The sequence below is a fragment of the Pleuronectes platessa genome, chromosome 18 (genome assembly GCF_947347685.1).
Source record: "Pleuronectes platessa chromosome 18, fPlePla1.1, whole genome shotgun sequence".
Lineage (NCBI taxonomy): Eukaryota > Metazoa > Chordata > Actinopteri > Pleuronectiformes > Pleuronectidae > Pleuronectes > Pleuronectes platessa.
The window spans coordinates 14,323,814-14,351,014 of NC_070643.1; the positions used below are offsets into that span (position 1 = coordinate 14,323,814).

General features: G+C 43.7%; 3 protein-coding genes across 9 annotated transcripts; 1 reads left to right on the forward strand and 2 right to left on the reverse strand.

Annotated features, from left to right (window-relative positions):
• si:dkeyp-120h9.1 (Y+L amino acid transporter 2-like) lies at positions 1–10,278 on the reverse strand. Of its 4 annotated transcripts, none has more exons than XM_053446792.1 (13): positions 10,061–10,278; positions 8,377–8,434; positions 7,745–8,086; positions 7,222–7,397; positions 6,747–6,889; positions 5,546–5,671; positions 5,289–5,433; positions 4,921–5,044; positions 3,998–4,101; positions 3,769–3,865; positions 3,478–3,627; positions 2,870–3,053; positions 1–2,040 (listed from the first exon to the last, which is right to left on the reverse strand). In XM_053446792.1, the coding sequence occupies exons 3-13, from the start codon at positions 7,871–7,873 to the stop codon at positions 1,946–1,948; spliced, it is 1,473 nt and encodes a 490-aa protein (XP_053302767.1). In that variant the 5' UTR covers positions 7,874–8,086; positions 8,377–8,434; positions 10,061–10,278; the 3' UTR covers positions 1–1,945. The 4 variants fall into 4 exon arrangements, with proteins under 4 accessions (XP_053302767.1, XP_053302766.1, XP_053302768.1 ...); XM_053446791.1 differs by having other exon boundaries at positions 9,979–10,278; XM_053446793.1 differs by lacking the exon at positions 8,377–8,434.
• Positions 10,251–24,825, forward strand: stmn2b (stathmin 2b). Of its 4 annotated transcripts, none has more exons than XM_053446799.1 (5): positions 10,251–10,263; positions 19,116–19,211; positions 19,301–19,473; positions 20,105–20,296; positions 20,585–20,644. In XM_053446799.1, exons 2-5 carry the CDS (start codon positions 19,130–19,132, stop codon positions 20,642–20,644), a joined length of 507 nt encoding a protein of 168 aa, XP_053302774.1. In that variant the 5' UTR covers positions 10,251–10,263; positions 19,116–19,129. The 4 variants fall into 4 exon arrangements, with proteins under 4 accessions (XP_053302774.1, XP_053302773.1, XP_053302771.1 ...); XM_053446798.1 differs by lacking the exons at positions 10,251–10,263; positions 20,585–20,644 and adding exons at positions 12,599–12,617; positions 24,820–24,825; XM_053446796.1 differs by lacking the exon at positions 10,251–10,263 and adding an exon at positions 12,599–12,617 and having other exon boundaries at positions 19,116–19,214; positions 19,286–19,473.
• hey1 (hes-related family bHLH transcription factor with YRPW motif 1) lies at positions 24,370–27,201 on the reverse strand. Its single transcript, XM_053446795.1, has 5 exons — positions 26,998–27,201; positions 26,776–26,851; positions 26,548–26,631; positions 26,353–26,434; positions 24,370–26,066 (listed from the first exon to the last, which is right to left on the reverse strand). Exons 1-5 carry the CDS (start codon positions 27,081–27,083, stop codon positions 25,408–25,410), a joined length of 987 nt encoding a protein of 328 aa, XP_053302770.1. The 5' UTR covers positions 27,084–27,201; the 3' UTR covers positions 24,370–25,407.

Here is a 27,201-nt window from a genome sequence, read left to right on the forward strand (position 1 = left end):
TTTATAATCCACATTCTGTACTTGTCTTTATTCAGATAAAAACATACGTCACATTTATACCTCGGTTTCTTGTTTTATATTAAGGTCAAGAATATAATAAATAAAAACCATCAAGCACAGAAATTAACCTGACCAGATAGACAAATTTGTGTATAGAGCAGTTCATAACATGATACATGGAAATACTCTTTACTCCAGATATATGGCCAATGACAAACAAACACACACACACGCACAACTGGCTGGTTTGGTTTACATATCGACTCCAGAGAAGCAACATTACAGATACACGTGTTCTTCTGTTGGCTGGTGTTATGAAGGTGCTTATGAGAAGACACTAAAGTAATTTAAGCTGAGCCCTGATTATTTCCAGCTAAAAGTTCACTGACCTCAACGACAACATCTGGTTCAAGAAGCCACTTGGGCTGAAAACAGGAAAAAAGATATCCTGAGGAACGTTTGGCAACTCCTACAGCAACGTGTGTCAGATTGACTGTGCTCACGGTGAAGTACATTACGATATCAAAAGCAGAGCAGGCCTTTTTCTGACCACGTTCACAGAAGGCACGTACAGTGACTAAGGATTAGAGAACAATGCTAACACCAAAGTTCAAATCGTCTTTGCCTGTGGCTGAAAACTAAAGCTACAATATTCTCACTTGAACCCAGAGACACTTTGCTACAGGCTCAACAGACTTTTAGTTACGTACCATGGAATAAATGGTCCAAGTTGGTGATCTAGACAATATTGGGTTAAATATCCTAACTGTAATACTAATCCTTAAGACAAGAGCGAGTAAGAATAAAAATCTGCGACAGCGTGTGCACATCAGCATGGTCGATCCTGAGGTTTGGATCTACACAGATGTCCTCATGGAGAAAACACACAATCCATCAGTTCACGTGAGCTTTGACTTTTAAAGCCCATTTGATTTCAGTAACACTTGAGAGAATGAGGTGATAAAAACGACAGGAGCAACATACACACAACCAATGTAAACTCATGAGTGACCCCTGGGACATTGCTGCTTGAGGCCACTAGGAGGCCCCAGACATCAGACACAGCCTGGAAGATGCAAACAAAAGGATTTTGCCGAAGAGAGAAAAAAGATTTCACAGGAAGGACGTTGGTGTTGACAGAGCTATGATCATGTAGGATTACCCCTCTTAAAATAAAACCACGAGTCAACAGACGCATTGCACCTGGCTTAAACTGACTGACAGAAATAACAGCACTTTTGTATTTAATCTATTTTCTTTGCTAATTCCTATAAAACCTCGACACCTGTTCATTTGGTCCTTTAGTTCAGGTCAAAGATGAGAATAAAGCTTTCTATAAACACGGTAATTATACGACAACATAAAGAGAAAATGTGCAAAATTGTCGCTATTCATATCACTTTCTAAATCCACCGTCTGTCTGTCGTGCGTTAGTTTAACTTCACACGTACATAATTATACATCTCTAACAAGGATTCTTACTTTTATTGTGTTCATGTAAGGCATGAACACTGTTTTTATCCCACCTGTGTTTTGTCTGTAACATCCTATTATTGAATTAATCCGCTCAGCCGTCTCTCCTGAGTCCAGCCTCTGGACTGGATTATTATTTCTTGTTTGTTTCAGTGTCACCGTGAGTTTTTCAGCTCATGTGCTTGTGAGTTGCAGTGTTGGAGCACGTGAGGATGGAATCATAGAACAGACACTGCATTGTGTGCCACTGTGTGAATGTGCTCTTAAGTGAGTTAATCTGGGCAACGCCATGAGAGAGAGTGAGAGAAAGAGAGAGAGGAGGGGTCCAGGTGTGTTGAACTAATGTGTGCATTTTTTACTTTAAAAATCGATCCAACCGTACACATCCAAATTCTGATTGTCTGCAGCTTCTGTCTTTCACGGATCCTCCCATTCCTTCCACGTGGTTCCTTTAGAGAACTTTGTCGCTCCGTCACTCGATCTTTTCTGGGTCAAGGTTGTCCAGATCAATGTCACTGGAGGCCACACAACACATGCAGAGTTTTTGGGTGACCAGAGAGCTCCTGTCTGAAGTGTCAGAGGAAAGAAAAAAAATGTTATCATGGGGAACAGGAGAAAATACTGTGAACAAATACATTTTAGATAAAGCATTAATGGTTTTATCTTAAGGTCAATAGAAGTGGGAGGGGTTTACCTCATCTACAGGGGTTTCACATCTAATTCTTATCTTTGCACAGTATGTTTCCTGCACAGTCTGTTTTCTCAGCTGCACAGAGAACTTTCAAACACTAATCTCAATCCCTCTTTAACAAGAGGTATTTCTTTCTTTTTTTTTTACATGTGTACAGTAGCTGGTGTATATAAGACTTAAAACTAGTAAGCTACTTTTGAAAAGTTATACGTAATATCATCACACAATGATATTCATTCATACAAAAACATTTTGAACTTACTTATACGATAACTTTGTGCTTATGTACTTATTATGTTTTAAATATAAAATACACAGTACACAGTCCAATCCCTTGAGGAATTTAAATTCCTCAGCAACAAAAAAGATTGGCCAGGCTGACAAATTGGCCTATTGTCTAAGTGTATTTGAGTTCAATATGCAACTAAAATAAATTTCGACCCTCAGTTGCCAGTTTTTCAAGGGATTACCTGCCATGTATTCATTCATTGATGTCAATTGTGAATTGTATAAAGTGATGGAATTATAGGGAACTGAAAATAAACATGATGGCACCCATAGGTCTCTGGATAGATGGATTAAGGACAATAAAATACTTGTTTGAAAAGAAGCTCCATTACAGAACATTAAGTGATTTTGGTCTCTCCAAAACAAACATGACAACTATGCTGGACTCTGTACTCAGTTTCATTCAAAGCCTCTTACCAAGTATATTTCTTAAGAAGGGTGGTCTGGAGGAGGGTGGTAGGTGGATGCATAGGAAGTAGACTGGTACTCCGGACAGCGCCACCCCAATTCCAACCAGAGAGTTGACTGTGTCGCTGTAGAGAGGCACCACCACCAGGAACACACTGCACAGGCAGTAAACGATCGGGAAGAACAGAGACAGCTGCAGGAGTGAAGAGAGGGGGGCGACAATGAAGGGAGAAAGAAAAGTAGGATGATTAAATAACAGAAACAAATATAAATATTATTAGCTTCAAACCATAAACCTTCTACTGATTTAATAGTGGCTCTAATAAATGTTTTATTATTTATGGATTCTTTATTGATTTTGATTTATATGTATTTTAAATCTGGTGTTGATTAAAACAAAAACCTAGGCTAAAGTAGGAATAAAAAGATGAAACAATGACAGATAAACCAGGTTTTAAGATGTGAAAAGTTTTTCATAGACTTTCTTGCTAACCCTGTTTTCAAGCATCTTCAGTGGTCGCTGTGGTTAAATGTATTCACTAAACTTCATGTCTCAGCATGTTTCAAACCACACTGATTCGAATTGAAAAACATGTCTAGACTCATGCTGCATATACCTTAACAGGTCGAGGCAGGTCAGGAGCTGTGAAGCGAAGATATATCAGGCTGGCAATTGAGAGGCCGATGAACAACCAGTAGTTAAAACTGAAGTAGTTGATCAACTGGAACACGTCAGGCACAGAGAGATACAACAGAGACATGCCACCCTGGGAACAGAAGAACAGACACATACAAAACAATATTGAGTTTGTAAATAAACGACACGGCATCCTGCAGGCAGGCTTACAGAGGAGACCAAAACAATAAAATACACAGTTTAATTTCACTAAATACACTAAAATACTCACATTGAAAAGCAGGGCAGGAATTGGAGTGAAACGCTTAATGTGAATCATACACAGGACGTTAGGCAGGTGGCCTTCTCTGGAACCAACAAAAAACAACCTGCAGGAGAAAACAAATGGAGCAAGGGTGAGAAACGGTGTGAATCGACTATTCAGACATTTTAACATTCAAAACATTACATTGGCAGAAAAAGACTTTTAAGGCGGAGACGTTTTCTGTGTGTTTACGGACCTGGAGGCAGCGATGATGGAGGAGTTGAGACCTCCGTAGCAGGAAATGGCCACAGCCAGAGGGATCAACCAGCGACCCCAGCCCAGCACCTCATCTGCAAACGTCTGTAGAGACAAGTGTTTATTGCTCATTAACAGGTAAGACCAAAAGCCTTTAGTGTTTAAACCGTTTAAATACATATTAAGATATAAAATAATAACTACAAATTCTAGTTGAAAAACCTTTATAAAAGCAAACACTAAGCACTTAATTTAAGCAAACGAATATTTACTTGTAATTGAAAACTAATGTCAGTTTTTAAACACATGTATTCAGGGCTATTTGACTTTGAGGTCGTATCAGCCTCTTTTCAATGTGGTACTTTAGTGTCAAGTCTCCTCAATGCCCAGAGAACAAGGTTTGACATTGTCACTAAACATCATCTGACAAATCCAGTCATAAAAACAAACATTTGCTCTTTCGCGCTGCCTTAATTCAACAGTGCAGAGTCAATGGGGTGTTGACTCTCAGAACGTTAAGGAACCAATACAGTGAATCCTCTTATAGAATCATATCAAATACCACTGACAATACAACTCTTCCTCTGCCAGTGCACTAATAACATCATCAACTTCCCCAGGTTCCTGTGTGGGGCGCTAACCTCTTTAGCTAAATGAGGTTCCTGTCATCATCTCGTCTACTACAGTCACAAATAACCAATATGGAAGGACTGAACCAGATACTGGGGCCAGAGGCATCCAGCCAGACCGAGAGAGATGACAGCAGACGACAGGATGGAGATCAAAACCTGCTGTCGCCAGGAGACGGAACAGATGTGGACAATCTGGAGGAGTCCTGTGATGTGCTAATAAGCTTTATGGGCAGATTTTAGTATCACACACTCTCAGAGGACTGCGCCAAGTTAATGATCTTCAGATACTCACCACGGCAACAGCGTCACTGTTGAGCACTGTGTCTGCATCCATGACGACGTAATAAGCTACGTTGGTCAAGATGTAGATCACGGTTACAATCGGCATGGAGATAGCGATGGATAACGGCAGATTCCTACAAGGTCAAAGGAAAAAGTGGTTTAAGTTCACTTAGAGCAATCTGTTGACTTACAGCTATGATGCAAACAAGTTACTACTGAGATGGAGGATTGATGACTTGTGAAATTCACAAGGAAGATTACAAGAGGTTTAAGATTAAAGCAAGTACAGATTTAAAAGGAGCTATGCAAAAGAAAGTCCATCAGGAATGAAAAACCACCCGGTTTGATCTGAGACGGTTTCTCCATCGCACTTCGCACCTCTTTGGGTTCTTGATTTCCTCTGTGATGAAGTTGAGAGTGTCCCAGCCGGAGTAGGAGTAGAGCGCTGAATAAAGGGCCAAGGCCATGTCGCCAGGGTTCAGCTTGGACCCTTTGAACGAGTCCTCAAAGTTCTGGTCAAAACCTACAACAAAGAGTTGGTGCATTAATCCCAACCCAGCCAGTTCAGTTTTTAAAGCATAACTGACCTTCAAGTATTTCCTGCATTTCATATAAAGTTAAGAAGCTTTTCCTACCTTGTGCCAGCTTAACCATGCCAGTGATGATGATGACTATGAGAGCGAGAACCTTGGCTACGGTGGAGAAGACCTGAAGAATAGCCCCCCATTTCACTTTCATGCAGTTCACACAAGTCAAGAGACCTGAGGGAGAGAGAGGACGAGACAACAGCAGTTTAACAATGTAAACTCCACCGTGTTCATGTTGGATGATGGACATAAATAATGCAGAATAGATGAGCAAGGATTTTAATATAAAGACTGACTGATATGGATTTTTTGAGCGAATGACAATACCAATATTAGGGCTCCATTGCGGACATATCAGTAGATATGTACATGTATATAAAAAAAGGTTTGTTGATGATACAATCAAATACATAGAACATACTGTCTCAGGTAAGGCAGGCATAAGGAACTTGATAACCTGTGCGGCAACTAGATAATTATAATCCAGCAAATACAAGCAGGAATTCACTGCGTCAGACAAGCAGTAGACTAGCCTGATTTTTGCATTCTCTGATTGGTCAGAAGGGCAACTCTCAGTTAAACACTTGAGGGGAGGATACCTCTGCATTGTTGCCAGGCAAACATTGTTTAGTTGCCCTAGAAATGTATGAAACCTTAGATGACTTCCATCTTAATCTAATCCTCTGGGAAACGTTCATGCATTCAACCCAAGCAGGTTTGACTACTTTTACCCTCCTTGCATAAACGCCCAAATAATGCCGAGGTCAGCTGCAGCTCATTCGAAATGACACCTCTCTGCATTTAAATATATTAGCAGCGCATTTCAACAACAAAAAAAGAAATTGAAAAGTTGGATAATGTTGATTTAAATAACAAAAAACACTTTTTTATATTTCCTTTGTCTGGGTACACTGGTTCACAGCCAATACTTTTCTAATGGACCTTGCTGCCAGCGAGGGATGGGAACAGAGCATTTGTGCAAAGTGTTGGATTGTGCCATTTAAAGTACTGCTGATTGTTAAAGGTAGGTTTTAACGTCACTATGTGGTTCATGCAGGAGTTTAAATTGTGTCCAAGCGTTATGGATACAACAGCTCCAACCTGATGAACTGTTGCTGCAACCCAGACACACCCACACACGCACACAAACACACACCCTGATCGCCCGGGTCATCTCAGTCATGTAAACACTTACTGTCCACAGCTTAAATAAAGCATGCAAGTGTATTCAGTGCAGGTAGAGACTTACATATAATAGCAGCCGCGATGAGACGGACAGCAACGTAGGGGGCTGAACACGATGGGTAAAAAGGCTGGACTAGGTAGTTGGAGAAGGTCAGGGCTATCACTGCCTGACAGGCTGGCTCCACTATCAACAATGACGTCCACAGTCTATAGGTATGATACACATTTATCATTATGAGGCATGAGTACAATATACGTTACATTTTAGTAAAATAACAATGTATAATTTTAAACTTGATGGTCTTCTGCCATTTTGGGAAAAGGTCAATGTTTTCCATGATGCAGTGTCTGCCTGCACTAATGTCATAATCAGTTGACACCTCAAGCAAGTAACCTGACATGTCTGAAGATAAGAGTTAAACAGGATCAAGTTCAAACTATGCTTGATGTTTGATTGACTCAAAACAAAGAACCTGCTGAGCAAGCAGCAAGTTTAAATGAAAGTGTCCGCAGACCGGAGAAGCAAAAAAACTACATACCGAATAAAAGCTAAGAAACCTCCAAAGGCCTCCAGGATGTAGGCGTAGGAAGCTCCAGATTTGTGGATAGTGGTTCCAAGCTCAGCGTAGCATAACGCTCCAAAAACAGAAAATATTCCTCCTATGGCCCACACGACCAGGGACAGGCCAAATGAGCCTGTATATAGAAGAACCCCCTGTGGGATAACAAATAAGGGTAGTTTCTATAGTAAATACAGTAGCATATATAACAATATATGTACAAAGAACTAGCAGTTAACAAATAAGGGTAGTTTCTACAGTAAACACAGTACCATATATAACATTACATGTACAAGAAACTAGAAGGTAACAAATAAGCAGTTAAATGCATTAGAATTTGACAAGGCAAAAACTGCAACTGCAACCTTAATATTATTCAATTAGTACTTATTTCCGATTAATAATAATCATGCATTTTTTAATAAAAACCGAAAGAGCAAGCGACTATTTTCATCTTAAAGGACAAATAAATTGTTGGGCTCAACAAAGCGGAGCATCCTACCTTGGGTGAGACGAAGATGCCAGAACCAATCATATTTCCAACGATGAGACAGACCCCATGGAGGAGGGAGATCTCCTGCTTCAGCCGCAGACTGCTGCTCTGAGAGCCCGAGTCTGCCTCTGCAACCATCCTGATTTACAGCCCCGAGCCTCGTCTCAGAGGAGGTAACAGGACAGTGATGGGGGGAGTGGTAGAGAGGATCAACTGATTCCAGGCAGCAGTAGAGGGAGTGGAACAAGAAAAAGAGAAACGGTGGTGTGTGCGTGTCCCAGGAGGGCAAATACTCTGCCTGTCTCAAAAAGCCATTGTTGAATCTTGGACGTACGTCCCTGCTGGGATAATCTGTAAAACAACAACATTATCATTTGTATACACCTTTATGTCAGCTACCAATGGGAAGCATTGAAAACTAAATTCTTGGTTCATGTCAATCGGTTCATGAGGCATGGAACTGACAAGGTAGGACATCACATATCCAGGTAATATACCTCTGCCAACCAGTGAGGTTGAAATAAATATGATAATCTCTCCTCTTCTGCTCATGAGTTACAGTGTTAGATATTGGCCGGACAAGTGTTTTTTGCTGAGTATTATGGAGTTACAGTTTGAATGGATATTTCAGTCTAACTTACCTCATCAACCATTTCTCTTTATTTTGGCAGCAGAAAGAGTCTGATGTTACCCGAGGTTCTGTTTAAAACAGTTTGCTCATCATTAAACACAAATCCTCACTCAATGAAAAAAACATAATCATATTCGTGTGAGTATTTACAAAATGTCTTAAGGTTAACTTTAAATCACAAAGCTAGTTTCTAATGATTCCTATATATTATATTATATCTTATATATCAGATTGTTTACTTGTTGGATGCTACTTTTGTCTGGCGCCGTCACTGATTTTACCTGCCATTATAAGTATTTTAGGAATTATATTTGTGATTCTGACAAGGCTGCTTGTAACTAATACCGCTGCCTCTTCTACATGAACACGCTTGAAGATAGATAAGAAATTACACTGTTTACTGAGAAAGGTGAACACAGTGCATGTTTTCCAGGAGGGACAATGTTAAGTTCACTTCAGCCAGATACCAAAATATATTCTTGGAATGTTGAACTTGGGACGTAGTAAAAAGGTCCCAGGGACATTTATCAATACATTTGACTATAAGCAGTTGTGAGGGTCAAGTTACTTCTCTGTAGTATTTTTTTCCTAAAAATGCCACAATTGTAAAACTCGGTTAAACATGTAAAAACACACATTAACAGTGCAGTTAGTGAATTAATAAACTTAAAATAAAACAAACTCAAGGGACAGATATTTGATTTCTAACTCACTGACTTCTTTCCTACACATTACAAAGTTATGTTTTAACACATTTTCCTCGAATCTTTGATGCTTGTATCCTGCACAAACCACGTGGTCAGGTGTTTCCTTCCTTATAACAGTCATAAATGTCTGTGCATCACTACGTTGAGGCAGGAGGAGTGGTCTTCAGAGGTTCGAGAGCCATGTGTCCTAATACGGGACCAATGAAATGAGGCCAGCATCTGGTCTGCGTGCTGCAAACATGGCTGCAGTTGTGCTCCCTCGCAAGTTTAAAAAAAGACATCTCCGTAAAGTCAAAGATCGCAACTGCCACAAATCAGACACTTTCCCCACCCAACTCCCCCCCCACCGTCATTAGGACTGGAACAAATGGAAAAGTTTAACCGGCCAACTTTTACCGCTTCTGTTAAAGATGATGAAAGAGTTTCCTCTCACACACGGACATGTGCACTCGGAAACGTGGTCTCACTGCGGCGTGCGATCAGGATGGGGACATGGATTCTTCGAAACGCGTTGGCCACCTCGTGTATTAAATCTAATCACTAACTCAACACATCACCATTGGTACTGACTAGCGCCGGCGGCATTAACTACCTAATTAGACTAACACAAACTAGCAGGGATGGTTAAACCGTGATTTGGACGCTGTCATTAGCAAATCACTGGTGATCCATGTCCATCTTGAAGCTTGTGAAAAGGAGGCATTTAGCTCCTCGGGGCTAGCTAGAGCAGCGGAGCACCACATCCATGATGCCGGTGATGCGCATGCTAACGTGGGTAAACTGCATGAGACTGACATGGGAGGGACGTTAAGTCAAACTATCGGCATCTTTGCGGGCTGACGACAACCTTCCAGACTGACCAGTCAGTAAACACAATGAAAGAGACGCGGTGGGGGTCACGGTACCTTATGTTTGGTCTGGTTTTCTCCTGAGGAGGAATCAGCAGAGCCCGGACTGAGCTCCTCATGTGTGAAATGCTCCCGTTACCTCTTCCTCATCCAGTAGCTGCAGCTAGCTCCTCCTCATCCTCCTCCAGCCGTCAAACACCGTGTGACACCACCACGCCGAGCAGACCCCCGACACCAATCAATCATAAACACGATTATTGATCGATTATATATTGAGTTCAATCGATAGCATCGACAGGGTGTCCGTCACAGCGAAGGAGGAACTAGCATCGACTGTGGCAGGTTCCCGGCAGCGGATTGATTCTTTTGGTGATGCGGTATCCCAGGTGTGCAGTGTGAATCATAGGTGTGATGGGGCAACGGTGCGTGGCTCAACCAATCAGAGGCGAGCAAAAGTCATCGCACAGGTCTTAATCACATATCCATACTTGTATTAAATTAGCTCCTCGTCGTCCTTATCAGAATATTTGTTCAATTTACTGCGACTTAAACAGTTTGGTCTAAAACTGTGTCTAGTTTTATTAATGATAAAAGCCTGACTTTTTAATAAAGCACTTGGTAATTTATTTGATTGTAAAGTGCCATTCAATGCAATGCAGTAAGCTTTATTGGCATTTTACAGACAAACAAATAATTATATCAACGATTAAAATGTAAACAACAACAGTAGTGAATAAGAACAACATGGAAAATAACGACATAAATTAATTTCTCCAATTATTTTATCCCCCTTGTAAATATTGACTTCAGTTTTTCAAAGTCATCTTTACCCACCACAACTAAAAGAAAAGTTAGTGTCAATCAGTCATCCTCAGAACTTCTAACATTTGTTTAAATAAGTGTACGGTTATTCAAACTTTTGAATAAGGGATGAGGAACTTTGTGTTGCCCATAAGTCAAGCATATTATTTGTTATAGTGGCCTGAATAAAACTTGTGTAAATAAACTGAAACACTTGGAAAAAATGGTCTTGTCTCTCTGCATATCTGTCTAAATGGAGTTTGGTCTGTAGCACTTACATATTAAATCCATACAATAAACACAGTAAATGCTTCGACACTGAGACCTGAGTGTGGAGCCATATGCTCAGGGAGAGATTTGCTGCCACCTAGTGGTTGTTTCTCAACAGGCTTGACCATCAGTATTTTCTACAGTCAGGAGGTAAAACATCCAATGATTCAGGTGTTTTGTGGATTATGTGGGAGGTAAGGAGCTTTATTAAATAGATTGTAAAAAGACTGGGGTCGCTGCACTGCTTCAACCCGATTCTTTTGGAATGGAAAAATGTGTCATGACCTGCGAGGAACAATCAAACCTAAATGTCTTGAAATATATATTTTTAAAAAGTAAGTCAAGCCTATAATATAAAGTCATCACGTCATAACCATTCGTCCTTTCAGCAGCATGGACAGAGAGTTTTTTTTTTTTTTTTGCACCTGGCCTTCACCAGAGGAACAAAGAGGGAAACACCCTGTTAGCTCTTAGCAGGGGCCTGAACTCTCCAGTACAAGGGGACATTGGATTTGTCAGGGCTGTGATTAGGAGAGGCGCGTCAGGGGAGTGTGGTACCCAGTAAGATCTAAGAGGCACATAAACGCTCATTACTGAGTCAGTGTCAAGCCAATCAGGTCATATATACTGTGACTTCCTCTCAGGGATTTCAAAATAAAGCAAGCTTGATGCAAGCTAATGATCGGGTGTGTTCTATGGGAATACCTCACGCATGGACTACTGTATTTAACTATTTCCATGTACCAGTCAACACCTATATCTCTCCAAGTCGTACCTTGTTGAATTGGCAGACAGTAATATTTATGATTTTAAGATTCTTTAATAACTTTTAAAGCTCAACAAGGCCTGGCCCCCAGTTAAACTATGGAGCTACTCTCTCCCTTTGGTCCGAGCCGTAATCCAACCGACACTTTCTGGTACTTAAGGCTTTTACCATATTACCTCATTTATCCATCCATCCATCCATGCACTCATTCTTCCATCCATCCATCTATCCATCCATTCATCCATCCACCAAGCCATCCATTCATCAATCCATCTCTCCATCCATCCCTTATCTAAACCATTCATCATTTTAAGGGGAACAGGGTTTGGAGCTGGAGCCAATCCCAGCTTTCTTTTGGAAAGATGCGGGCTGCTCCCAGGATAGCTCGCCTATACCTTGTATCCTCTTGAATTATCACATTGGGACTCTTACTAACAAATACTTCATCATCAGTTCATCTGAACAATGAACCTCCTTTCTTGCCCATTTGAATGTCTATGGACCAATACATTGTTATTTATACTTTCTTAATGCAAGTGAAATAAGATAGTGGGCTCTTTGGCTCAGCTACATAGCCTTCAGTTGGTTTATTCCTCCTGAACCTTGGAAAGTCGAGGCTTTTATTCTGAAGGCCCGGTCTGCACACTTCCTGCGGTGTTCTAGTTATTTCCCCGCGACTTGACGCAGCTCGCTCCAGACCACCAGGACGCACCAGCAGCCCCCGTCTCTGCTGACTCAGTGCCTTACCAGCAGTCCCTCCACCCCGAGACAACAGCATCCAGCTACCGACGCACACTCCTCCGGTCGACGCGCCCCGGCATCACCACCGTACTCGCAGAAATGGCTAAGACCGCAATCGGTGAGTTTTTAAACACTTGATATCTTGTGTATTTTTTTGACGGAGGTGGCTTCGCAGGTTTTGAGGATGCTGAGGCTGTGGCGACACCCATGGCACAAAAGGATGCTGAGGGCTGGTGAGAGGGAGCGGCCAAACTCATCTGCAAGTCACTCTTAATGATTCAAATAAACAATTTGTATTCGGGAGCCGCATTTTTACATTCGCAATGATTTAAAAACGACTGTTAATTGATATGCGTCCATAATTATGGCACAGATGCCGATGCGTAAGAGCGAGTTTAGGACGCAGTTTGTCATATCAGTGACGCATATGGATCAATCGAGAATCAAAGATCGGTGAATCAGCATCAAGCACCAGAGAGGAGGAGGTTTTTCCATCGCATACGCAGCAGCGTTTGTTCGATGCCTGCCGCACCTGCCCCTCACCGCCTGACTCAGTGCCGCGCAGCATAATGCAGCGACCCCACCCAACATCCCCGGTCCCCTTCAGCGCCGGCTCCTGCAGCCACGCAGCCACTCAGCGCTGCATCCACGCAGGGTGGGGAATATCTCACCGTGACAAATCCCCTTTATCAAAAACCGGGCCATCCGGCGTTGGGTTGTTCTGAAAAGCTCGTTCAACTCCACATTTTTTTGTAATTCTTTATTTGTGGGTGACCGCCAAACGCATGATTTAGGGAGCGAGAGATAGAAAGAGATAGAGAGACAGGGAGAGAGAGAGGGAGGGAGAGCAGAGGACAGAGCATCCCTATCCAGATTTTGTTTTTGCAGTCGAGGAAGAATTTAGCTCAATGTCGTTTCAGGAATATCGCTGGTCAATCCTGCAGGCTGTAAACGTGGCCTATATTTTCAATAACTGCATCACTGCTATTATCAGGCCACATTTCTGGATTTATTAGAAGGATTAATAAAATGAGAGTGCATGTTATGGCAGGTGGGCGGCCTTGTATTTGTGTCAGCCTGTTAATTTCCATATCAAGGCATGGCATATTTTGCACTCTCCCTTCATGCCTCATCTCAGGCCTATGCACATTAAATGTGATCTGCAGGCTTGACGAAAAAGAAGAACATTAAGGGAATTGTGTAGTTTTTTTTAAGTTGTGTGTGTGTACAGGCAGAGAAACGCAGTGTGTGTGTGTGTGTGTGTGTGTGTGTGGGTGGGTGGGTGTGTGTGTCAGTAGACAGTCTAGGGGCTGGTCTGTTTGTTTTATAGTTGACTAAGCACTTGATGGATGGAGGGGCATGCAGACAGACAGACAGCGGCGAGGGTCCTGCATGGTGTCTGCGCTGAGGGCCACTAAACCCGAGCTGTTAAGAGTCAATGCCCTCTCCTCCTCCTCCTCCTCCTCCTCCTCTTTCTCTGTTTCTGTCTCCATCTCTTTTTCCTCCTCCTCCTCCTCCTCCTCCTCCTCCTTCTCCTCTTTCTCTGTCTCTGTCTCTGTCTCTGTCTCTGTCTCTATCTCTCTTTCCTCCTCCTCCTCCTCCTCCTCCTCCTCCTCCTCTCTCCTCTATGATCTGAGCTGTGGACAGGCAGAATGGGATGGGCAGGGAGCAGACACTCAGGGAGAAAGCCGTCAGCACGCCAGTCAGCACTCGGCAGGTCATCGAGTTCATTTAGATTCTTTATTTTATTTTAAGGGACACGTGGGATAAATAAACATAAACTAATTCAATATGAATTTGTGGCTTTTTTTCATTCCTCAGAGGAGGACAGAGGACAGTAATAAACTGGTGTCTGAGGCCTCTGCTCGAACCTCCCGTGTGCATTAAGGCCTCTATAGCACTTCTCCTGATCCGTATCATGCAGTCTTGTCGTATCCAATTAGGTGTGGTCATTCAGCTGGGGCCCTAAGATCAATTCCTTTGTGCCCAGAAACACAAGACGACAAACACCAGCAGCTGATCACGTTCAAATACCAGCAGCTGATCACATTCAATACCGCCTACATTGTTCATCTCTATCACTATCATCATTATGGGCTGTGTCCGCAGAGCTCGAAAGCCCCATAATTCATCCAGATTCATCACCGGGTGCCATCGATCGATGCGCCACACCCACCGGTTACTGGCTCGGATGACTGTTGCTCTTTAAGACAGGTGACATCAGACCGGCAGAGATGTTATTCTATATGCTCAGGGTGCGATCATCACTTCTGGGTCTCAACATCTGGATAAGGTCATTTTAGCCTCTGGTAAATTTGAGGTAATCCATGGGTTATTTCTACATCTCACATTTACCTGTTCTGCTCTTTTATTATTCTGTGACACAATCCTGCGTCATCCTGCAGTTTGGATGTCATGATCAGCAACTGACTGATATACACATCTAATTATTATTTTTATGATATTATTAAATTATTTAAGTCATTTTTCAAGCAAAGACTGATTCTTACAGCTTCCAACATGTCAACATTTTCTATATATCTTGATCTTATGGGATAATAAACTGAATATTTTGGAATTCAGATTATTTTTGACATTTAAGAAACCAAAATCATACTAATCAGATGATCATATTCAGTTGCAGCCCTGAGCTCCTGTGGGGGGGATACATGTTACTGTCTGGCGGAAAAAACCATGCCCACCACTTGTGAATCATAGAATGAACCAGCCCCCGCTCATCTGGGTGCCATAACGTTTTGCTTTAATAGCCAATTTTGCTCCAGTAATACCTCCATAATTTTGTGATTATATTGTTGCCAGGTGGCCACGCAGTAAAGCGCCTGTATGCGCCGAAACACAGCCAAGCCCATGCTGCTGTGAAGCCAAAGATCCCCTGAAGGGCGGTAAGGGCTGTGAAACACAGGCTGTTATATAGCCGCGTTGGCCTTTACAGACACTTCACTCGTGGCCTCTCATTTGTTTTTTTTGCCCAGAGTGGCACGTTTCACCATTCCTTGTTTTAATTCTTACAAGATGAAAGCAGGAGGAAGAGAACAACATCAAGAAAAGAGACCAAATGGAGGTGTGGTGGTTTGTGCTAATGCAGAGTTGGAGCTCCCGGGGGATGCAGAGTGTGTGGGTGAAAAATATAGAAACAGAATAAGGGAGAGAGGAGGAGATTGAGAGGGAGACACATATCAGAAACAGATGAGACGGAGGCCTGGGGCGGGGGGGGGGGGGGGGGGGGGGGGGGCGCAGAAGGTGGCGTGGAAGAGGGATGCTTGCGGCGGAGGAGGTACAGTAGATACTAATGATCTGCGCTGATGGATTGAAGGAGGAAGTGCAGTTTGCTGGTAGTGCGTCTGTGGTCGGACAGGAGAGGCAGCTCTCTGACAGCCAGGCTGCAGATCTGACTGGTTGAAACCAGCCTGCAGGAGAAGAATGGAGTGGAACCATTAAAGAGGCATCCAACATTATCTCGTCTCATCTCGTATTCTCATATTGAAAAAAGCTGCAAACCCAGCAAGCCTACAAGTGAATATTTCCTGCGGTGGAATGGCAAAGGCTGTCATCCAGGATCGTTCATCATTTTTTATGAGTCCCATCCACAGGGAAGGTGCTTATTACTACAGCGGTTACAGAAGAAAGTGATATTTTCTCCCCGGAGTAATACAATTGTAATTGGATATTTTTGCACAGAAGATAATTCGATTTTTATTTTTTTTGATTATGGATATAAAAGCCATATCTCAGAGGTTCAGTGTTAAAGTGCTGCAGCTCAGATTAGAATCACAGTATGTGTTTATCTTCCAAGACAACAGAGGAAGGACTGATTTGACTTGGATATGGTAAAACCAGGCTTCGAGTATAAAGTAAACAAGTGAACATTCTGGCACAGCGCCTCAGTTTGTTCAACAGAAAGTTGATCTGCACAGAGATTTATCAGAGCCTCAGGTGTGAGGATCTCCTTTCTCTATTTTACATCACTGTAAATAGACATAGCTTTGAATTTTACACTATTAGTTTGAAAAAATAAGACATTTAATAACATTCCTCTGGAGATTGTTAATTTGTTCATATTTTATAGAGCCAATAATTGATTGATTAATTTAATTAAAAGACCCAGTGAGGAAGATCTGAATCATAATGACGCCAAAGTGTCCCACAGAAGGGCAGATTATTTCAAAGAGATAATCAATTATAAAAACACTAGAGAAAAACCTAAATCTCTGCCAGGGCCCAACAGTCCCCTTATGAAACCACATGTAAATTCATTAGATCCAGAGCTGCACCAAATCACACACTCATAGATATCACGCCTCTGAATATTTTTTCTTTCATCAAAAGCCCTGAATTCTTCTCAGAGAAGTGAAAGAAAATGTGGGGGAGACAATCTATTTCATAATCCTAATGGAAGTGAAAAAAGATTCCTGGATCTGCACCAAAATTAAATATATCCTGACACATTCCTTCCTTCCGCCAAGTTCTGTGATAATCTGTTTGGTAGTTTTTGCAAAATCTTGCTCACTAACAGACAAATAAATGCAGGTGATAAAATATTGTAATAATCATTTTTAGCTAAAGCCCTAAACTAGAAGATCTATATGTACTTCTCCATAATCACTGAGCAGAGAAAAGGCTTGAAACCAGAGCTTGTCAACCACTGAACAACAATCTGTGCTGATCTGCTCCATAAGCACTTAACCCAAATTACCTGCTCCACTGAATTGTTCCAGTCTTGAGCTGCCAGGCGAGGTTGTGCGTGGGAGAAAATGGCTGCTCGAGTCTTGACATGTACACGGTACCTAACGAGGGAGTGACTACCCTCCAGAAGCGCTGTTCTCCCCGTTGTCAGCAGAAATGGTGCGGTCTGCTAATTACAAATTAAAGGGCCATCCACCTGAGCAGCCTGCCTCCATTAGACTGGAAGCAGCCTTCCTGGGGGCTGCTGATGGCGTCTGCAGGTCCCAGGGGGAGCTGCTGTCGTCCCTGGTTCTTATGTCCCCCGTCTGGGATTTCTGTTTATATCAGAGAGGTGTTATCATGATGATCAGCCCCACCCAAAAAGCAAAGCCTTTTCTTTCTCTTCCTCCATCCTCCACCAGCCACTTGATCCTCATTTCTTTCATCTGAGAATTTCTCTTATTTAATGTTTCTCCACCTTCATCTCCACTCCTATACCCCACCCCCTTTCCCCAATTTTTCCACTATTCCTCAGTATTGTTTCATCCCAATCGTGGCCTCGCCCTCCCCTCTTCGTCCTCAGGGTACCGGGGTTAACAAGGCCTTTAGAGAGTAGTGAGAGCTACATCTGAGAGTTGATCACATTACTGTGGCGTCTGACTGTCTGCAGGGCAGAAAGTGAGACACAGAGAGGAGAAGACGGAGAGGGGAGAGGGAGCAGGGAACAGGAGAAGAGATTTGGATTAATCATGACTGTACACTAAGCCCCACTGTGGGGACGCTCTTTTACAGTAAATCTAGTTTTTTTTGTCTTTGCTACTGTGCGCCTGCAAATCGTGAATCAATGAGGCACGTGCCAGCGCTGCAGGCCTTGTGCTCTGGGTGATGGATTGTTCCGCGCCGTCAAGTTGGTCTGAAAATCTGCACCGTGATGCAGTGCACCCTGACGGAGCAGCGCAGCTCGATGTACAAAAGAACAGAACATTTCACAAGCTGCAGTGTGTTGCAGATATTTTTGCCGTTCTCCCTGCGGGGACTTGAAGCATCGCATTACGAAGTAGGTGACAAAAGCACATGAATAAAATCTAAATCAAGGTTACACAGAGGGTTGTTATTTCAGTTTTTTCCCCCCTACTGCTCTTTGGAACACTTCTCTATAGCAGATTGTCATATGCAGCCAGAATGATTTGATGCCAGCTTTGCTCCAGTGTTATTATCTTTTTGGACCATAAAAGGAAAACAGGGTGGACAGCCATATCGCTGTGTGGTGCTGATAAGCTAAACGGTCGGCCACTAGCCTCCTTCCATAATCCACACAAGAGGAAGATAAGGAACAGCTTCAAATATTATCCCAACATCAAACCACAATCCCGGTGACTTTGCTTTTTAAAAGCATAAAAATCCTAATCCCTGGTGGGTGTGTTTTTAAGGACCCAGTCAGAGAATGGCTGCGAGGCAATAGGGCGTTGGTTTGGGTACGTTAATAAATAATAGAGTAAAAATGAAATGCGTAGCTAATGATGTGTGGAGAATCCTGTGGGGACGACAGTGTCTTGGCTGCTGGGGGAAATTAGGCCAAGGAAGGACACATCAATCCTAAAGTGGTGAAAACAAAAGGCCTCAAAAATCTCCAGTAAACCCAGAGCAGAGCAGCTCCACCACACTTCCCTTTGATGAGGGGTTTTTCTTGTCGGAGGATTTGATGAATAATTATTTGTCTAAAAATCGTGATCAAGGAACCCCTGTGGAGGCAGAAGTGGGTTAATGATGTTTCATTATTTTTGTGTGGTAGTGGGTTAATGATGATTCTTCTGTTTGTGTGCTAGTGGGTTAACGATGCTCCGTGTTTGTGCATGTTGAGCATGAGTTTACATGCAACTTCAAAGACGAGCGACAAACTCCAACACAGTCATGTTTCCATTTCTTCCCTCAGCTTACAAAGAGAAGATGAAGGAGATCTCAGTTCTCTCACTTATCTGCTCCTGTCTGTATCCGGAGACCCGTAAAAACATCATGGGCGACTTCGAAGGTACGTGGGAATCAGACGGAAGATGAACTGCTCATCTTCTGTAGGACACAATCTAACTGTGGGGTTCTTCGTTTGTTCCTCACACGCAGACATGGACATCAAGCCCATTAACAAGCGGGCCTCAGGCCAGGCCTTTGAGGTCATCCTGAAGCCGCCCTCCCCCGTGTCCGATGTGGCCCACTGCGTCACCAGCCCCCCGAAGAGGGACATTTCCCTGGAGGACATCCAGAAGAAGCTGGAGGCAGCTGAGGACCGGAGGAGAGTAAGGATGTTTCCATTCATTATCACTGCAACCCAGCTGCCACAAATCACTTTGCTCTTCTGCCAAAAGCCACTAAAAACTGCAGTAAAGCTTTTTGTTGAAACACAAAACAAAACCATCCTAGCAAAAGCTAAAATTCAACCTTAACACAATCCCACTTCTTGACCTCCCTTGACATTTCATTTGATATCTGCTTGTTTTGGCCAATCGTGCATCACATTGACTACAGCAGCTGCAAAAAGGCCATGAAAAATCTAATCCGACCCTGGCTAATTCCTGCATCACATTGATTCGAACATCAATACCGTCAGTCCACCAGCTGACAAATCCAGAAACCCACCAACCAATCAATCCCCTAATCAATAACACAGTTTGACAGATTGTTTAAACACCAGATGTCCAATACTGTGGGTCTAACATACTGTGTAATTTACAAAGTACAAGCCATAAGAAGATGAAGGAGGCCAATAGAGAAAGTCTGTTGCATCCAGATATTTTATTCTTGATCCAACTCTCTCTGATTTTAAAAAAAAGTTAAAATGTTGGTGTTTAATACATCGCTGTCCTGCTATCGACAGCTCCCTCCCTGACTCATTGTTTCTGCTTCCTCCTCCTCTTCCTCCTCCTCCAGTCCCAGGAGGCGCAGGTGCTCCAGGCCCTGGCTGAGAAACGGGAGCACGAGCGCGACGTGCTGCTCAAGGCCATGGAGGAGAACAACAACTTCAGCCGCATGGCCGAGGAGAAGCTCCAGATGAAGATGGAGCAGATCGAGGAGAACCGGATGGCTTACCTGGCCGCCATTATGGAGCGCCTGCAGGAGAAGGTGAGGGGCCGGTAGTTTAGAATTCATACTGAGGTTATAAGAACCGTCTCCCCCAGACACCACAAAGTATAGTCTCAAGTATATATATTTTTGACTAAGACAAAGATGCGGGTTGGAGGAAGAGGACAAAATATCCTCAGGGAGGAGGACAGGCAAAAAAATTGGATAAAAGGAGAAATCACTGCAAAGGTCAAAGGAGGGAAGTGGTGCAGTGAGTAAGCAAAAATAAATAAATCATGACGTCCTCACCGTGTGTGTTTGTGTGTGTGTGTGTGTGTGTGTCTGCAGGAGAAGCATGCCCAGGAGGTGCGCAGGAACAAGGAGTTGAGAGAAGAGCTAACAGCATGAGAAGCCCCAACAGGTTCTACATCCCCACCTCAGAAACCCCCCCTTCCCCCCTCTATCACCACCCCCGACCCCTGAGGAACACCCCCACCCCACCCAACCCTCCACCAGCTTATCCCACATTTCCCCCCACACTTCTCCAGCCTCCCCCGCCCGCCCTGCCATACTCCGTCATTCTACTACGAAACTACAACAGCCTGAGACACCACCCCGAGGCAGTGGGAGGTTCGAACGGTGTTGGGGGTGGAAAACAAAACCGGAAAAAATCTAAAATGATTTTTAAAAATGAGGAAAATTAATGTCTCCCACCCACTCTTCCCAAAACAAAAAAAAAAAGAATGTTTTTGCTCAAACGAGAGGAAAAAAAGAAAAAAAATCGAATTGACAAGTGACAAGTGGGTATTGGTTTTTGTAAATACTTCTTTTTTTGTTATATACAGTATGAGACAAGCAGCAAAAGTATTGATTGCAGTGTGCCATTTTTATATATAAGTTTCCTCTCCTTGCATATATATGGGTGTAATGATTTGTTCATTTCCATGTTTTTTCTTTTCTTTGTTCATTCCAGCCTGAGAATCTTTCTGTTTTTTTGAGGTTTCTCTCGTGTGGTAACAGGCTTAGATGTTTGTCGTGAGTTTGACAGCTAGCTGATGTGACGCCGCGACCGGCTGCGTCCTCACAAGGCCCCGCAGCCTGGCTCCGTTCCCCTCGTCCCTTCAAGTGGGCGCACTCACTCATTTGACCCCTCGGATCTGGAAGCGGAGTAAAAAAAAAAATTTGGATCGCCGTGATTTTCCATCTAGTCCGCGCCAGTGTTTCCAATTAGCGAGAGGGCAAGTTGGCAGAGGGAAGCGGGGACAGTTTGCTCTCCTGTCGGGGGCCGCAGGCCGTCGCTGCACATCCCCTCCTGTGAGGTAGATGGTGACTGTGCCACAGGAGTAACACTATAGCATTTAATGAGCCCATCCTCATCCCCCCCTCCCCCCATCTGCAGCCTCTCCATCTCTCCACACGTAAACATACCGTAGAAGCACTCACTCACACGCTCCCCACATGGGCAGGCGTTTGTCCAATCACAGCACAGAGCTCGGGAGGAGCTTGCCAAACTCTGTCCATCTGGCAACCGGAAAAATCACAAACAACATCTGTGTGTCACAAACTCCAGTCACATTTCAATCACTGTAATACACTACACAGCTGAGGTTCAAGTGCATCAGAACGCTCAGAGCAAAGAACAACGAAACATCACCTGACATCAGACTTGTTACTGTGAATCTTACTCTGGAGAAAATACAAAGGAGTTACACCTCTCGCCATCTCATTTAGAGGCTAGAGTAGTGTTCAACGTCATCAGCACCTACTGGAATCATTGCACTTCACTCCAAGACACCGTCAACGCCACCGCAAGGTCGGCGCCAGAACTATATTTAAGCCATAACAAGGTATCACTGCAACAATGATCCATGAACACAGTATTTCCATCTGTAAAGGTGTACATGAGTGTATTAAAGCATCAGAGTAGTTTGTAACCGGGGGTGTTGAAGCCTGAGGTTGAACCCTGTCGGTCACATACACACGGAATAGGCCCATAGGTGTGTGTGAGTGTGTGTGTGAGTGTGTATTTCAGAAAGGGCGGGTAGATGGCCGAGCGTTTGATCTGTTGAAGTGTAAACCGACACAGTGTGTAACAACTGTTCACCACAGACAGTGACTATACCCTACCTGCCTCTCTCTATCTCTCTATCTCTCTCTCTCCTCCGTCCATTTGTGTGTTTCCCCCTCTCCACGTATATCTTTGTGAGCAAGCAGTGGTTAATAAAGATTTGGGGTTCAGTGAATGAAACTGTCTCGAAGAGTGACTTTTTTCATATATTATTACCATTTCATTTTCGTGACATACCTAATAAATATTCATTTATTCTATGCTGCTCAATCTGCAAAGGTCAGAGGTCAGAGGAGCCGACACTGGACGAGAGGGGCGCTCCACCCTGGACAGGATGCTGGGGTGCAGGGTCAACATACAGAGACAGACAAACATTCACACTCACATTACCAAATAAATATATATATAAACTACACATTAAGATTAGAACAAAAATTATTGAGTTACCGTATAACTATATACTATGTTACAGTATTTATCTGGACTGTTAAAAACACCTATCTTAGCACCCTGAATTTAAATGAAATTCATTTGATTTTATCATTATGGTTGTAAATAAATGTAAAGGTCCAGTGTGTACGATTTAGTTGAAAGGGTTCTTTTGGCAGAAATTTTACATAAAATAATCCTTGTCATGTTTTCACTAGTGTGTTTCATCTAAGTTCTATGAATTGTTGTTTTCTCTACCCTAGACTGGGCCATTTATATAATTACTTTATATTAACATTGTGAGCTGGTCCTCTCTACTGTTGTTTACAGTAGCTCAAACTGGACAAACTAAACCTTTTGAGTTTTTATGACAACTGAAGGCTACCACAGGTTCTCTGTCATGTTTGGAAGAATAGAGTGAGGTGAGGAGTGTTCCGCTGCAATATGCAACTTCACCACTAGATGTCATAAAATTCTCTACACTGAACCATTACCTTTATTTTAAAAGTCCAATTTAGAGTGACAAGAAACAAAGAATACCACATAAGACCAGTGGTTTCCCAGCATTTTGCAATATTTAACTTAACACAATTGATGACATGATTAATACAACTAAATTGTTGTTAAATAATCAGTCGGTTAATCTAGAAATCATTTTAAACATCTGAAAGCAGGTCAATGACTGTACTTACCCATACTGTACTGGAGTATAGAAATTGTACGTAGCTTAAGTACAAGTACCAAAGTATGACTTTTGACCAAGAGACATTAAAGACGTCTCTAAAATGTTGTAAAAGATAAATATATAAATACCTAAACTCTTCTATATCCCATGCTACACTTATGTTACAGCTATAATTAGTTGTAACAAATTGTATATGCAAAACATACAGTACGACCCTTGTATAAAAGATAATAGTAGTATAATAGCTAGTGTGTTTGTGTGCGTGTGCGTGTGCGTGTGTGTGTGTGTGTGTGTGTGTGTCTAGCTCTGATGTTGTTGAAGTACCGTTTATGACCACGAGGTGGAGACAAAAGACAACTTATCCTCCCCCACGGTGTCATCGATCTTGTGGTTTTGGCTGCAGTGGCTCTTACATCACTACCTGGCCCTGCATCATCCTCGGCGGAGGGAGGGGTGATTTGGGGAGTGAGGGAGCTAGTGAGCGTTTGGTCGAGCAGAAGAAGAAACAGAGAGTCGGAGCTGAGAACAGAAGGTGCAGCTGGTGCGAGGCCGAAGCCGTGGCAAAGAGACAAAACTGTTCTCCGCACACTTCCTCTCTTTTTCTCCATCCCTCTTTCTCACACTTCCCTCCATCCCCTCCTCTACGTGCAATCCCTCCATCCTCTCCTTTTCCATCCTCTTCAAACCTGCCCTCCCTCTCTCTTTCCTCCTCCTCTTAGTTCCCACGGAACACATGGGGCCAGCCAGGCTGCTATTGTCCAGGATATCCCCTCCTTGTTAATGGCTTCCTGTGCACACACTGAGGGCTACTGACAGAAACAAGCCTCCTCATCTGATGCAGGCATCGTGCACACACACACACACACACACGTACACACACATGCACTCACAAACACACTCATACCCGGTCTTGAACACACAGACACATAAACACACTGGTGAAGCCACAAGTGATGTATCAGAACTCTTTTATTACAGGGAAGTTGTCATCGCACCAACAACAACTTTGAAAATATTTTTTTGTCAGTGCTCACTCGTGTTTTTTATACAACCATAAAATATACAATCTGACAGTGAGGTTTATCAGGAAACACGTTAAACTTTCAGGGGGAGACGAGAGGCTACGATTTCTAAATGTCTCTAAAGACAGTAATGACAAAAGAAGACTGAAGTGTGTAGCTGTGATGCCTCTCCCTCTCGGTAAATACTGATTGACGATGCTGCAGATACAAGAGACGAGGTGATAAACAAATCACCCAAACATCATTTACATGAGAAAAAAACTGGTAAAAACGTATGTGAAGCTTGGATTGTTGAGGAGAGAATTTACTGTAGAGGGGAACCATACGTTGAGGAAGTGAGCCCGAACAATGGAGCACCAGCCGAGCATCAGAGGTCGAGGGGTAAATCATGGTTAAGTTTGTTTCAACCAAGCTGGTAGCGAACTTCTGTTCCCAGTATTTAGTCAAACAAACACCTGGTTTCGGTTATTCCACCCCATAAAATGCTTTAAAAAGGGGGGTGACTCTGAGAGCACCTCAGACCCTCCTCTCACACCAGCCTCTCTGTGTAACCAGGGCATCAACACTGGCTGTTTCAGCTCGGGGGGGGGGGGGGGGGGGACAAAGGGGAGGGGGACGGTTTCACCCAGGAACTTGACGGACGGCAACTGCTTGACCATCTGGAAAAGCCATTCCTGATTGGCTGACAGCGGTGGGTGTAACTTCTAAAGGGGTGGGCAGGAACACAGATCAATCAACACAATAAATCACTCCTGTTGCTTTTTAGCGGTGGTTCTCCCTTCTCACTGCTTTCTCTTCTACACAATGCGTTAGCAAGAAAATAAACATCCTACAGCTATGTGTGTCCTCTGTGGGATCATAGAAAAAAATAGTGCTTTCTGAGCAGGGAAGCGAAAAAGTCTTGTCCTTGAAAGTCCAGCTCGGCTGTAGAGTCTCTATGCAGAGTGTGTCAAGGGGATCACCTCAGTCAGAACGCTCCTATCTCCATACCCCAGGGTCTGTAGGGTTTCCCCACACTGGATGTTGGCGCTGGTGGGCTGATGGTGGCGGGGGAGATGAGGGGGAAGGCGCTGAAGGGGAAGGGGAACGCCGAGAGGGAGGAGAGGAGAGGAGGGGAGAGCTTTGACACTGATGAGGGGACCAGGGCCGGGTGCAGGATGCTGGTAGGGGCGACCGACGTGGGGGGGACCCTGATGGGGCCTTGATCCGAGTGTGGGGTGGCGCTGGTGCTGCGTCTGCCCGGGACGTGAGTCTCTGCCACCGACGAGGAGGACGACGGCGAGGAGGAGGACGACGTGGACGTGGACGACAGGGGAGTCTGCGGGCTGCTGGTGGCGCTGCGGGGTAGAGGGGCCAGAGGTACGCCCTGTTGGTGCTGCAGGAGGAGGGAGTGGGCGAGGTGGGCCGGAGGGGAACCGAAGGCAGAGCCCCACGCCAGGTGGCTCAGGCCGGAGTGAGCCTCCCTCTGGCTGGCGTAGTTGTTCAGGTGGGAGACCAGACGGATCCGCAGAGGGTCCGTGCTGTCCAGGCCTTCGATGATACTCAGGTAGCGGGCCGTCTCCGCCAGGCACTCCCTGAAACCCAGACCCCTGTAGTCCATCGCCAGGGCGTGGGCGTCGAAGTAGCCTGAGGGGCGAGCGAGAGGAGAGTGGATTGGTTAAAAAGGTCAGCTCATCAGCACACATCTAAACCAGTTAGTCCAGAATTGAGGGAGTTCTGACATGAATCAATATGACCCCGGCCTTGGGACTAATGTGGAAAAGCAAATAATCTGTCTAAGGAAAATGTATAATAATTTATTTGTTCATTTAAATATGTATTTTAAGTGTTAAATGTCCAGTTTAAGAACTTTTAAATGTGTGAATGTGAAGTTAGATGAGTTTTTCTGTAACAATAAAACAATCCAACGCACCTTTGCCTCCGGCTGCATGAAGCATCTTCAGGTGGTCAACAGTCATCTGCAGGATCTCTGCTTTCTCCAGTTTGGCTGAGCCCTTTAGTGAGGGGGAGAAAAATAAGTTAAATACAAACAAACCATAAGAGCATTAATAAATAAAAATCCAAACACTTTCATACTTTAAAACTGAGCTCCGTAAAAGTGACGTACCTGTTTCTCGAAGGCGCTGGGGACGAGCCTGCGCAGCTCACTGAGGCTGTTGTTGATCCGGTCCCGACGCCTTTTCTCGATAATCTGATCAAAAACAAAACACACATTCATTTAGACTCGTGCTTTTGCGGAAAATACTTGTGCACGTGGCGATATCTGCAGGCTTCATTCACCGGGTCAACAACTGACACGTTCTACAAAAAAAGAAAGAAAAAAAGATCCACTTACTCCTCGACGCCTCTTCCTCGCCTGCACCTGAGTGGATGTGGCTGGAGACATGGAGCCAAGGGGAGAGCTCATGTTCCTGAAGAGGAGAAGAAAATAAAGAGGACGAGTTAGAGGATTCTTGACCTTTCATGTGTTTTTACAATAACAGAGTTGTGGACTTCAACCATCTATAAACCATAATCATGAGGAATAAGAGAGTTAAGTTAAAAATAACAAACTTACCCATTTTCATCTGCGCTCTCCTTCTCCACCTCTATGGTCTCATCCAGTTCGCTGTCCGAAGAGCTGAAGTCGTGGTTCCTCTTCATCTTGACTCTTCCTCAATAGTCCCTCAGTACAAGTCCTGTATTGTGCGGTGTTGTGCGGTGTGGTGCTCTGTGTGTTGAGTCCAGGTTCGCCCGCAGCTTCTCGGTTTGTAGCGCAGCC

What these genes read in the sequence shown, in the direction of transcription:
- si:dkeyp-120h9.1 (XM_053446793.1), bottom strand. Translation starts at nt 7,873, where the DNA reads ATGGTTGCAGAGGCAGACTCGGGCTCTCAGAGCAGCAGTCTGCGGCTG. An exon ending in CATGGTTAAGCTGGCACAAG is followed by an intron (nt 5,434 to 5,545) that starts GTAGGAAAAGCT and finishes TCTTTGTTGTAG; the next exon opens with GTTTTGACCAGAACTTTGAG. An exon ending in TCCATCATCGCTGCCTCCAG is followed by an intron (nt 3,866 to 3,997) that starts GTCCGTAAACAC and finishes TTTCTCCTGCAG; the next exon opens with GTTGTTTTTTGTTGGTTCCA.
- stmn2b (XM_053446796.1), top strand. An exon ending in CATGGGCGACTTCGAAGGTA is followed by an intron (nt 19,215 to 19,285) that starts CGTGGGAATCAG and finishes GGTTCTTCGTTT; the next exon opens with GTTCCTCACACGCAGACATG. An exon ending in TGGAGCGCCTGCAGGAGAAG is followed by an intron (nt 20,297 to 20,584) that starts GTGAGGGGCCGG and finishes GTGTGTCTGCAG; the next exon opens with GAGAAGCATGCCCAGGAGGT.
- hey1 (XM_053446795.1), bottom strand. Translation starts at nt 27,083, where the DNA reads ATGAAGAGGAACCACGACTTCAGCTCTTCGGACAGCGAACTGGATGAG. An exon ending in CGAGGAAGAGGCGTCGAGGA is followed by an intron (nt 26,632 to 26,775) that starts GTAAGTGGATCT and finishes GTTTTTGATCAG; the next exon opens with ATTATCGAGAAAAGGCGTCG. An exon ending in TCATGCAGCCGGAGGCAAAG is followed by an intron (nt 26,067 to 26,352) that starts GTGCGTTGGATT and finishes CTCGCCCCTCAG; the next exon opens with GCTACTTCGACGCCCACGCC.